Raw genomic sequence first — 12352 nt, forward strand, 5'->3', positions numbered from 1 at the left:
TCACCCCAGTAACCTGAAGACTTCCCCACCAGGATCATCTGTAACAGATTTCATCCTCTATCCCCCAACCCCCATCCCCAATACCCTCTAAGTATTAACATAGGAGCCTTTAGGGGGACAGTCCAGAGCCAGACAATAGTAGAAAGGTTAGCCATTAAACTCCAAATATTTACCCCTCTTTAAGATGGTATGTTGATTTGTACTTGTATATGTGTACAGTGGCTTAATGTTTTTTTTCTCATGTCTTAGTATTGGACTGAAGTTGTGAGGTGGGAAGGAGTGTCCTACAGTGTCCTTGTGGCAGTCAGGAGAAAGGGAGAGGCCCAACAAGGAAGTGAGAATAAGTGTTGTGCCTGACCCTAGTGCTGGCATTAGCTGGCATGCATATATTAGCTTGTATAATTACTGTACCCGCCTTTATGTTAAGTGGTGTTCTGGTCACAACTCATAGATAAGTACATCAAAGCACAGAGCACTAAGCAAATTTGTCCAAGGTCACATCATATCACCATTACATTGTAACATGTTTGACCCCAAGGCTCACAATTTTTCCCTTATAGTATTTTCTTTCTTCTAATCACAATGTGGCTAATATTCATTCAGCAACTACTTTGGTGCCAGGCAGATTCGTTACCATACTGTATTATGATATTTCATCTTTAACACGGCCTGTATCTACATTTTACAGGTGAGTAAACAGAGGCAGAAAGTTGACATCACTTGCCGAGATCAGAATTAAAGAATAACAAACCAAGCATAGTCTCTACAGTGAGTCTACTTTCTCACAAAGTGTAGTTTTAAAAAATTTCTGTTGTAGGGAGCTAGACTCACATCTCTCTCACTTCATTACCTGCAAAATGAAAGTAGAAGAGTTATTTAGGAAAAAGAATTTGGCTTTTTAGGTAAGTGTTCTTAAAGGAGAAACACACTTTTCTCTGGAATATCTTCAAGTATTTATTCTATTGTCTGAGATCTAGCAGCAATACAGTAGATAAGAACTGCTTATGATAGTTGACTATGATGAGTTGAACAGTAATAATCTCTGCCTTCTTAGCCGCTTTATTAAAGATTACAGAAGCTTACCCTTTAAATAGCCATATTACACAATCTTTATTAACCCTAGTCTTCTCCTCAATACATTCAGTTTATCAGTAGCACTTCATCTTCCAGTTCACATACTTAGTAACATGTGGTTAAGTGTAGACATTTATTGCCTTATCCTGGCTAGTACAGTCTTGGTTTAGCACATCTGATATGGTCCAGGAAGAAATATATTCTTATGAAGTAAAGTGATTTTTGCAGTACACAAAGCCAATACCTTACTTGCTCTTGTCTAGTCTCCAGTATTAAGAGCATGACAGCACTCTATGATGTCATTATTTGGCATGTATGCAGCTTTATTGTAGGAAGGATAAAAGTGCTGTGTGTGCTGAAGTGATAATGATTCAAAACCTACTTACCTATTGTTCTTTGAATTTTTTTTTCCTTTCATCCTTTGGTGTTGTTCCCTTAACAGAGTTCTTTTAGAACAAAATGAAACTAAGACAGCTGCTTTTTAAAAAATTTTATGCTCTAGTTATTACAAGCTTCTGTAGCCTCAGGTAGTTTACTTAACCTCTCTGGGCCTCAGTATCTTCATCCTGAGGATTAGAGATAATGTATGATAAGCATCAAAATACAGCCTGCCACTGCGCAGGTGTTCAATATAAAGAAACTATTATTGTTATAATAATAATAATAATTAATTATTATAAAATACAAAAACAATCTTATGCTGTAGAAGCTTGGGATTTGTTTTGTTATGGTAGTAAATAGTATTTCCCTGTGGATTTCTTTGCACTGATTATATGAAGTCCAGGGAACATAGTGGAATAGTGTTTGTACGAAGGAAAGATAGCTCTTTGTTTCCTTCAATAGACAAAAGAAGCTCATTATCATATCCAGTAATGAATGTGGATTATTTTGAATGGTTTATTTATGTGTTTTTTTTCTTTTTCTTTCCTAGGGATTTATCTGTGGCTTTTCAGTAGCAACAGGTGCAGCAGCAAGACTAGTGTCAGGATATGACAGCTATGGAAATATCTGTGGCCAGAGAAATGCAAAGTTGGAAGCAATACCAAACAGTGGCATGGACCACACCCACCGGAAGTGAGTAGACTTGCTGATGATGAACACTATGGAAACTTTGAAGGAGGCACTGATAAGAATCCCTGCTTTGCTTTTTTATTTTTCTGTTTGGGGAGGGTGTTTTTTTTTTGGGGGGGGGGGGGTCCAGTCGTGGGGCCTGAACTCTGGGCTTGAGCGCTGTCCCTCAGCTCTTCAGCTCAAGGCTAGTGCTCTACCACTTGAGCCACAGCGCCACTTCCGGCTTTTTTCTTTTTGCTTATGTGGTGCTGAGGAATCGAACCCAGGGCCTCAGGCATGCAAGGCAAGCGCTCTACCACTGAGCCAACTTCCCAGCCCCAGGGGAGGGTTTTTTTTTAATTTTGTTTTCTTACTGCTTTAAAAATAATATATATTGAATATCTTTAAATGACTTCTCTTGGTGCTTTTTATTTTTGCTTTTAAATTGTATACTCGAATCATTTTTGTATTGTTATCTCATTAATCCTTAGGTTGTGTACTAAGTTTTAATCTAGAAAGGCTCATAGGTTTTTTTTCCCTCCTAGCATAATACTTGATGAGAAATAGAGGGATAAAAATGGTTATTGAAAGCCGGGTGCCCGTGGCTCATGCCTGTAATCTTAGCTACTCAGGAAGCTGAGATCTGAGGATCGCGGTTCAAAGCCAGCCCGAGCAGCAAAGTCCGTAAGACTCTTATCTCCAATAAGCCACTAAAAAACCAGAAGTGGTGCTATGGCTCAAGCTGTAGAGCACTTGCCTTGAGCTGAAGAGCTGAGAGATAGCACCCAAGCCCAGACAGTTCAAGCCCCACGACTGACCAAAAAAAAAAAAAAAAAAAGCCTATTAAGACATTGAAGTTACAAAATAACATTTTGTAATACATCCTTTATAAGTACATATTACTTTCTAGTTTTATAAAAAATACATTTTTTCTTGTCAGATTATATAGTCTATTGTGGGTTTTCAGTATTCATCCTGTAGATTTCATGAACTTCCTAATTGCCTTTTTTTTCCCCCCAAAGAACTATTATTTCATTTTTAATGTTTATGGTAGGAATATATTTCATGTGATTTATTTTATCTATGTTTCCAGAATAATTGTGTAAACTGTATATGTACAACCCATCAAACAGTGAGATATTTCATATATCAAACCAGGTCTTCAGAATTGACAAAAGTAATTTTGAGATAACAACTAATCAGTCTAATATGCTTTATAGACAAGGGCTATGTAGAGAAAAACTTTCTTCTTTTTAGTAAAGTAATAGCAAGCATTTTTCAGGAAGATAATGCTTAATAACTTTATTATTATATAAATCTGCTGTTCAAACTTGGCCCTTCCATATAAGATGTTATTTGATAATTTCACGGACTTGAAAAAATGAGAATGGTCATTTCTCAAGGCTTTTCTCCCTTTAATGAGGAAGAGGTAATGCAGTTCAAGTACACAAACTTTAAGTGACAATAATGAATACTTACAAAACATGCATAGCTGACAAGCCATTGCTACTCTATGAAGTAGGTGAAGTTGGCTTGATTTGCCTGCTAAGCAGTAGACTTCCCAGTGCAGGCTGTGAGCTCTTGTATCACTTGAGAAAACTGAAAAGGGGCTCTTAGCACCTTGGAGGATTGTTGTATTTGGACTATAGATGTTGTAAGTATAATAGAGGGAGTTCCATATATTTTGTGTGTACACACACACGCATGTGTGTGTATGTATGTGTGTGTGTTTGTGTATGTGTTTTAAGTACTTTTGATGCTGTAAAACATTAACTCTTTAATGCTGTTGACATAACAAATACAAAATGTTTTAATTTAGACACTAGGAGATAAGAGGACATAAGCGCTTCCTTCCTTCAGGTTTACTGCTTGCATGGGATTCGTAATTATTTTTATGATGGGCTTCATAACTTGCTAATGACTCCATGTATATCCTTATTCTAAGGTTGATTTGACTGCTCTTCCTCAGCTTGACCTTTTGGTGGTTCATCAGACCAGAGGAGCCTCTTATAAAGAGGAAACTACCTGTCATGTTGAAAAAGTGGATACTCTCTCTCAATACTTCCTATAGTTGAGAGTCATTTAGATATACAGTGTTAGGGAAAAAAGTTTCCTAAGCGTAACTATCCCTTGACTTATGTATATGTGTTTAAAATTGATTTTTGATCTTGTCTTCATCTTTCCTGCATTTTAAGCTTTTTTCTTTTTGGCCAGTCCTTGAACTCAAGGCCTGGGCACTGTTCCTGAGCTTCTTTTGCTCAAGACTAGCATTCTACCACTTGAGCCACAGTACTACTTCCAGTTTTTTCTGTTACTGAGGAATCAAACCCAGGGCTTCATGCATGCTAGGCAAGCAACTCTACCACTCTACACATTCTCAGCCCTTTTAAGCTTTTTAATGTTAATCTATTAGAGTACTTCTGTCTATATGTGGTAATTACTTCTAGTGACTGGTAAATTTTTGAACATAACTTTTCAGGTAAGTCTATCATGTTTGGAATTAGATGGTGATAGGAAGGTGGTAGCCTTTGTGTTTATTATTTTTATTCTGTCCTTTTCTTTCTTTTGCTTAATGCATTGGCTTCTTTCTTCTAGATTTGTTTCCTTGTACTTCTTTGACTTCACTGTGGACTCCAAGCCTTTCTTCCTTGATAAGAATACTTTTATATCTGTTTTACCCCCCAATTACTTCAGCCTGACCTTGATCTCTTTTTCCCACCCCTTATCCTCCAGCACTGTTGTGGAACTTACTTGTACCTCTATACATATTCATTGAGATAAGTCAGTGAGTAAGTCCTCTGAAACCTAGGATAGCAGCTAGTTTTCTCCTGCCCTGCATGAGTATGGTTTCTTTTACTAGAAAAAGAATTCCTCCCATTCTTCATGTGGCTCACTTGTATTCATCCTGTAGCTTTCAGCACAAATGTCACTTCCAGGAAAATCTTCAGTACAGCAATTACACTAGATATATAAAAGTATCCTCTCGTGGTGTTCTGTAGTATGTGTAATTAGATTTTTAAAAATAATTGGTTATATGTATTTCTCTTCTAAGTGACAGAGAAGCAATGAGACCTATGTCATATCTATTTTAATGCCTGCAACAGTAGTCAGCACTCAGTTTAGTGTGTGTTGGATGAGTAAATAAATTGTCTTCAGCATTGTCTTCTAGGGTGTGAATTATTGAGTTTGAAGATTATTAATGAATATTGCTGAATGGCTTTCCATTAAGACTTTCATTTATATTTCCAACAGGAGTGTCTGAAATTGCTTCATCTTTGCTAGTATTACTAGTATTTATTCCTTACTATTTTGACAAGCTAAAGAATGGTACTTTATAGTTTTAATTTGCATGTCTTTGATTATTAATGAGTGTGAAATCTCCCCCCCCCCCCCCCAATAGTTTGTTATCCTCTCATGGAGACTGTTGTGCTAGCATGTCTATTCTTGGTCCTCTTATCTCTAATCTGCTCCATCCTTTATGCTGTGATAGGATTAAGTTCTTCAAAACTGAACTCTTATGTTTTTCAGTTCCCAGTTCAAGAGCCTTTGCTTTCCTGTTACTGCTTTAGTGTCAAAGATAAGTCTACTCAGCCTCTGCACTTTCAGATTGGGATCCATTTCGCCTCCTCAGTCCTCTCTCCCTGTCCCTCAGGGTGAGATTATTATTGTTCCTGACATTCAGTTGATTTGGACTCTGTGCTATTTCTTCTGCCTAACTGCCAATCTGATGTTTGAAACACTTAAGATGGGTCTCATAATTGACCTTTTTATGAAATGTTTCTAAACTAACCTTATCCCATGGTGAGCTTTCCTTTATTTTGATTGCCTGAACTTTTCTATCTCATACTCATTATTCTATTGCCTTCAATTTGCTCTCTAATTATATTGTGTTTCTCATCTGTCTGTATTAATTATTGGTTGCTAGGTAACAGTATTACCATAAACTTAGTGGCCTCATGCAAGACATGTTTGTCATCTCAGTCTCTGTGCTGTGGCTAGCCTCTCACAAGGCTGCAAGAATTCAGTGAGGGTTAGTGGTTCATCTGAAGCTCAGTAAAGGAAAGGTCCTTTTCTAGGATCAAGTAATTGTTGGCAACATTCACTTCCTCGAGAATTGTTTAACTGAGGCCACCTCAGTTCCATGTAAGCTTTTCCATATGGCAATATGTCCCATCAAAGCCAACAATGAGATTTTCAGTAGAGTCTACTAGGAAGATCAATGTTATAGTCCTATGAGTGGAATCATTTTTGCCATATTCTCCTGGCTAGAAGGAAGTTGCAGATTCCATTGAAATTCAAGGAAAGATTACAAGGACATGATCGCTTAAAGTCAGGAGGAAGGGAGCTTTCCTAGACTCTGTCTTCCTTTCTATACTACTCTTCCTCCCTGAAGCCCCATATTTTCTATAACTCTCAGATTTGGATACCCAAGTATTCCTTAATTAGGTCCTATTTTAAAAAATTAGGTCCTATTTAATTATGGCAAAGAAAGGAAGAAAGTCAACAGTATTAAGAGAAAACATCTATGACTTGTTTTAGACAGAATGTTTAAGATACCAACTGACTATAGGAATTCTTTCTCTCTAGTTAAGAAATAGCAACATTTTATTTCCTCCTGGTTCAGTTTTTAACCTGTTAATGTATTTACTATAGTAAACAATGTAAAGAAAAATGTCAGACTATTTATGACATACAGGGGGAAGAAGTCTCAACTTCAAATGTTTTAAATTGATTTTAAAGTTGGTTTCTTGAGATATTTAAGACTTTTTTTGGGGGGGGTGGCTCTAGGGCTGAACTCAAAGACACTGCTCCTTAGTGTTTTTTGTTGTTTTTTTGTTTTGTTTTTTTGCTCAAGACTAGCACTTGACCACTTAAGCCACAGCTTCACTTGCAGCTTTCTGTTGGTTAATTGGAGATAAAGTGTCTCACAGACTTACTTTCCCTGGGCTGGCTTCAAACTGCAGTCCCCAGATCTCAGTCTTGTTAGTAGCTAGGATTATAGGGACAGTTTTGTATAAATCTAATTTTATACTTTATCTTTTTATCTCTCCTCTAAAGAAGCCATTTAAAGAACCAGTCATTAGTAAAACTTCTCTGCCCCCAAACACCTCAAATTTCGGATTAAAAACAGTGTTTTAATGGTATCTATAAGAACTTTAAAGGAGTTATGGGGGGTAGTAATATTTGTGAATGAGTAGTTAATAAGGGGAACATCTTATTTAACATCTTTTTCATATTTTCTACATAATCTTTAGCAGAGTACAAAGTGAAAACCGAACCAGAGTGTAGTTTTCCTCCTTTTTTCCTAATTGTTCTCATTTTAAGCTCACCGCTTACAATGTTTGTGCTGAAAGGGCACCTGGGATGATTGAATCTTTGATTATATGAGTCAAGGAACTAGGGACTAAAATATATGAGGAAGACAAATTCAGTTATCCCTCAGTATCCACAAGGGAAAGGTTTAGAATATGAACACATATACAGAGTCCAAACTCTGCAGATGGCCAAGTCTCTTATGTAAATGATGTAGTATTTGGTAGAACCTATATACATCTTCCTGTGTACTTTGAATCATCTCTAGATGAACTGTATGTCTAATACAGGGTAAATAGCTATTATAATATATTTTTAGGGAATAAGAAGAAAAAGGGTCTGCACATGTTCTATACAGATGTGATTTTTCCCCCCCTAATATTTCCAATTCAAGGTTGGTTGAATCTGTGAACAAGAAGACTGTAGGTCTGGAGGATCAACTGTGACAGCAGGCTAGTATCCAACTCAGTGTAGTGATCTGTGCATTGGATTCTACGCTGTCTCTGATAAACTATATACTCATTCTGGTGTCTATCTGTTTCATTTTGAGGATTCCACCGAACATTTAAAGATTGAAAAAACTAACTCTAAAGAGAACATGGAAGGAAGAAGGGACAGGTTTTAGAAATTAGTAACATAAGTGAAGAGACTCTGAGACCAGAGCATTTAAACAATCTTCAAGGGCTATGATAGTTTTTAATAATTGTTTCATGAACAGTAGTCTTATTTGGGAGAAACACTTAATTTTTTTATAAGCTCTTCACGGGGGTAGATTAGGACTTTTAAGCTCAGCTTTATAGGTTTAGTGTTTGTCATCCAGTCTACCTTATTTTTACTACTCATTTTGCTGATTTATTATATAAAGGATTACTTAGGGGTAGAGAATTCATAGTATGTGTTCAACAGTTTTAAAACAATTGTCAAGTTTCCTGAGCCTTGTATCATTTAATGTAATTATTGATTTTAGGAAGAACATTTTTCTAAGATTAGTAAATATGTAAAACATGCCTTTTAAAAATAGTTGTTATATTTGTCAACTGTGTATTACTGATGCCTGTTTGAAAAAGGAAAAAAAAGGACTAGAAAAATGTAACTAGATGAAACTCAGGGGTAAGGTGCTTACCTAACATGTATAAGACCCTAACCTTCCACTCTCCCCAACACCAAATTGCTAGAATCCTTGTTTTAGGGTCATTTTTTTTAAGCTGGTAAGACTATGGCTTCTTTTTCTCCTGGTTTGACAACCTGATGTTTCCAAAGCACTATACGTCACTATTCTTGAAAATTATGGTTATGCTTTTATTCAGCATTTGCAGCAAATATTTACTGAAAATCACTTGTGTGCTAGAGATCTCTTTTAGCAATAATAAAATACTCAACAACTTAAATGGCTAACAAATGGGAAGGACGAAATGTATTTCTTTCACTGATAAACTCTATTTCCTGGAGATTTGGTTTAAAGACTTGAAAGTCTTAAACTAGGCACCGTTTATTATCTCTTAGAAATTATAATCTAGAGAATAAGACAAAACTAGAAGTGATTCTTTGGTTGCAAATTGTCATAGTTGTAGCATGTGGTGTGAAGAGAAACATATAAGGACTTGGGAGGTTATAGTAAGAGGGCCAGTCTAAGGTACTATAGAACAGTGAAAATGATGCTGTGGAAATACGACCTTTAACATAGCATATCTATGTACATTATTAAGGGAAGACTACATTATAAAGCAGTGTAGTTAGCATTTTACTGATGCATGTAAAAATATACCGGAGAAAAAGTATAGAAAAGTACAGAATGTTAGTCATGTGATTGTTCAAGTAAAGAGACAAGTATGTTTGTAATTATCTCTTTTTTTCCCTAAGATTTTCTACAGTCAGTATGCATTACTTGCATTAATAAGAAAAATAGGTCATCTGTAGTCTGTGTCCTTGAAGAGCTTGCATTCTGGTGAGGAAGACAAAATACTGAGACAAATAATGACAATGCAGTGTAGAACGTTCTGTATATACTAGCCCCCTGATTCCTAAGAACACAGACTGCTGTTGGGAGGAGAAAAATAAGACAATCTGATGGTAGGACTGGTACCACCATTATATTAATTTTCAATTGATGTAATAACAAAGTACTACAAACTAAAGTATTAAAACAATGCAAGTTCTATAAATCAGAAGTTTGTACACAGCATTGCCTAGCTGGTTTTCTGCTTTCATAAGGCTATAATCCTTTGTTTTATGGCTTTAGGGAATGAATTTCCTCTCAAGCTCATTTAGACACTAAGCATTCAGTTCTGTATGGTTAAAGGACTAATGACCCTTGTCCTTGCTGACTCACAGGTTAGAATCATCCTCAGCTTTTAGAGTCACCCTAAATATTCTATAGTGTGTGGTTCATGACCCCTTTCCTCCAATGCCATTGGGGCAAACCCTTCTCTGAAGCAAATCCATCTCTATGCATCTCTGTCTTTTCTTCAGGACAGCTTCTTTGTCCTAGATTATGCTTTTTTTTTTTTTTTTATTTTGGTCGGTCATGGGGCTTGAACTCTGGGCCTGAGTGCTGTCCCTCAACTCTTCAGCTCAAGGCGAGCACTCTACCACTTGAGCTACAGCGCCACTTCCAGTTTTTCTGGTTGTTTATTGGAGATAAGAGTCTTAGGGAGTTTCCTGCCCGGGCTGGCTTTGAACCATGATCCTCAGATCTCCGCCTCCTGAGTAGCTAGGATTACAGTGTGAGCCACCAGCACCCAGCGTAGATTATACTTTTGTTTGAAGAGCTTCAGCCAACAATCGTAAGGCTTAGGGAATATTAGACTGGGAGTTCAGTTATGGGGCTTATATTCTGTCTGGGAAAGTTAACTAAAGAAGGTCTCTGGAAGGAGGATACGTATAATGGTCATCAGAGGGAAACTGGAGAATGCAAAGTCCTTTGTGGGCTTTGGGCTGAGAGGCAACTCCAGGATTCCATCTAATGAGGGTGGGATTCTGCTGGAAGGTCATGTTCCATTCTTGTTGGTAGAGAAAAGTGTTGGCTGGATCCATAGCTTACAATTTTTGCAGGGGTCAAGCTAAAGCCAGGGGAAGACTGACCCATATAGGAAGGAGCTCGTGGCTCTGCCTTGAGGAGTACAGAAGCTAAGAAGAGGAGAAGCAATACACCTATCCATTATGTTAATACTTGAATTGTAGCAATCTACCCAGTGTGACAGAGGAATTCTTCAGTAGTTAATATAATAATCTTAACCTTTGAGGATTCTGGCTTTGTTTTGAGGGAATGCAGCACCTCTCACAGCTTAGATGGCTATGAAAATGAACAACCTGGATAGAAATCTCACATGAACTCAAATTTGTAGATTTATTATTCCCCAAGTTGATAAGCATTCAGAAGGAGTAACATTTATGTCATTCAAACTGAAACTTGGTGTATTACACATGCAGTTTTCCCTAAAATCTTCAGTTCTCCCATTGAATGTATTAAAAGTTATAGTTTTTAGATTCTCAGAAGGTGAATTTGTAGGGGCATCTTTAGAAAATATTTTTGTGATCACACTATTCTTCCATTTGATTTTTTTATGTCTGTATAAAGGTAACAGCAGTACTGCTAGTGAATTGACCACTGCCTGTGGACAGTTCTAGCTATGGATAATGCTAGGACAATTTGAAAAAGAAATCCACTATATATTTAGAAGATGCAGGAGTTGAAAACCAAAATGCATTATAGATGTTAAATAGGGAAGTGATAAGCTACTTACCAGAATTAGATGACAAGAACACAGCTAGGCAAGGATGGAGGATGACTAGGTTTTCTCTGTGTTGTGTAACTAGATGTCTACTTGCCTAGTGTAGATTATTAGCTCATACACACACTCAAACTAGACTATGGATTGGTCCCAGGTTAACCTGATATCTGTAAAGATTTTAAATAGCTTTTGTCATTGTACATAATCTCATAATGACCTTTATAATCTTCTTTAGATAATTATTAACCACTTCAACTATGAATTTTATAATCATAGCCTTGTCACTTTTCTGGGTGTGTGAGTTAAGGATACTTGAGAAGTTAGAATACATACAGTCCACACACAAATACTCTGACACCAATCACAAGTTCAGAGTTCAGCAATGACTCTTAGGCTCAATAATTTGCCAGAAAGACTCATAGAACTCTCTGAACATTACTATATCCATGCTAAAGCAATGACAATGAAATGACACAGATTAAAACACACCAAGAATAGGAGTACATAGAACTTCTCTGTTCTTGGCTATGGGGAGAGTGGAGCAGTGGCGGACTGGCACGTTACCTGGCTGTGCTAATTTCCAACACAGAGAAATGAAAATGATTTTCCTGAAATCACATGAACACAGATGCCATCTTTTTTTTCTACCATTTCTTTAAATAAGTAATTGTAACTAATCATGTAAAATAGATAAACTAAACATATGTGATCCATCAGAGAAGGAAAAAATAGTATTATTTACCAACGACTGAGGACAAGAAGATGCAACAAAAACCTTGGAATAAGTACTTAAATTAAACATTAAACAACACATGTATAAGTAAGTTGGGTTATTTTATTATTATACAGAAAGTTTAATGAAAAAGATAATGCTTTCTAAGTAAAATTATATATATGGCTAAATAGAGAAAATGATAATACTTTAATAGAAAGAAAACAAATAATGCAGATCTACTCCAGGTGGCTAATCTTTTTTTCTTTTCTTTTTTCTTTCTTTCTTTCTTTCTTTTTTTTTTTTGTCAGTCATAAGACTTGAACAGTGCCTGGGCATTGTCTCTGAGTTTTTTTGCTCAAGGATAGTGCTCTGCCACTTTGAGCCACAGCACCACTTCTGGTTTTCTGGTTTAATTGGAGATGAGTCTTATGGACTTTCTTGCCTAGACTGGCTTTGAACCATGATCCTC

General features: G+C 36.6%; 1 protein-coding gene across 3 annotated transcripts in view; it reads left to right on the forward strand.

The window, feature by feature from the left end:
- Slc44a1 (solute carrier family 44 member 1) overlaps positions 1–12352 on the forward strand; it is a 175632-nt gene that overhangs the window by 58942 nt on the left and 104338 nt on the right. For all 3 annotated transcript variants that reach the window (XM_042695029.1, XM_042695035.1, XM_042695026.1), the window contains exon 3: positions 2006–2148. In XM_042695029.1, the coding sequence (XP_042550963.1) occupies positions 2006–2148 (143 nt within the window). The remainder of the gene's footprint in view (positions 1–2005; positions 2149–12352) is intronic.

The sequence above is a fragment of the Dipodomys spectabilis genome, unplaced genomic scaffold (genome assembly GCF_019054845.1).
Source record: "Dipodomys spectabilis isolate Male_0828 unplaced genomic scaffold, ASM1905484v1 ptg000006l, whole genome shotgun sequence".
Lineage (NCBI taxonomy): Eukaryota > Metazoa > Chordata > Mammalia > Rodentia > Heteromyidae > Dipodomys > Dipodomys spectabilis.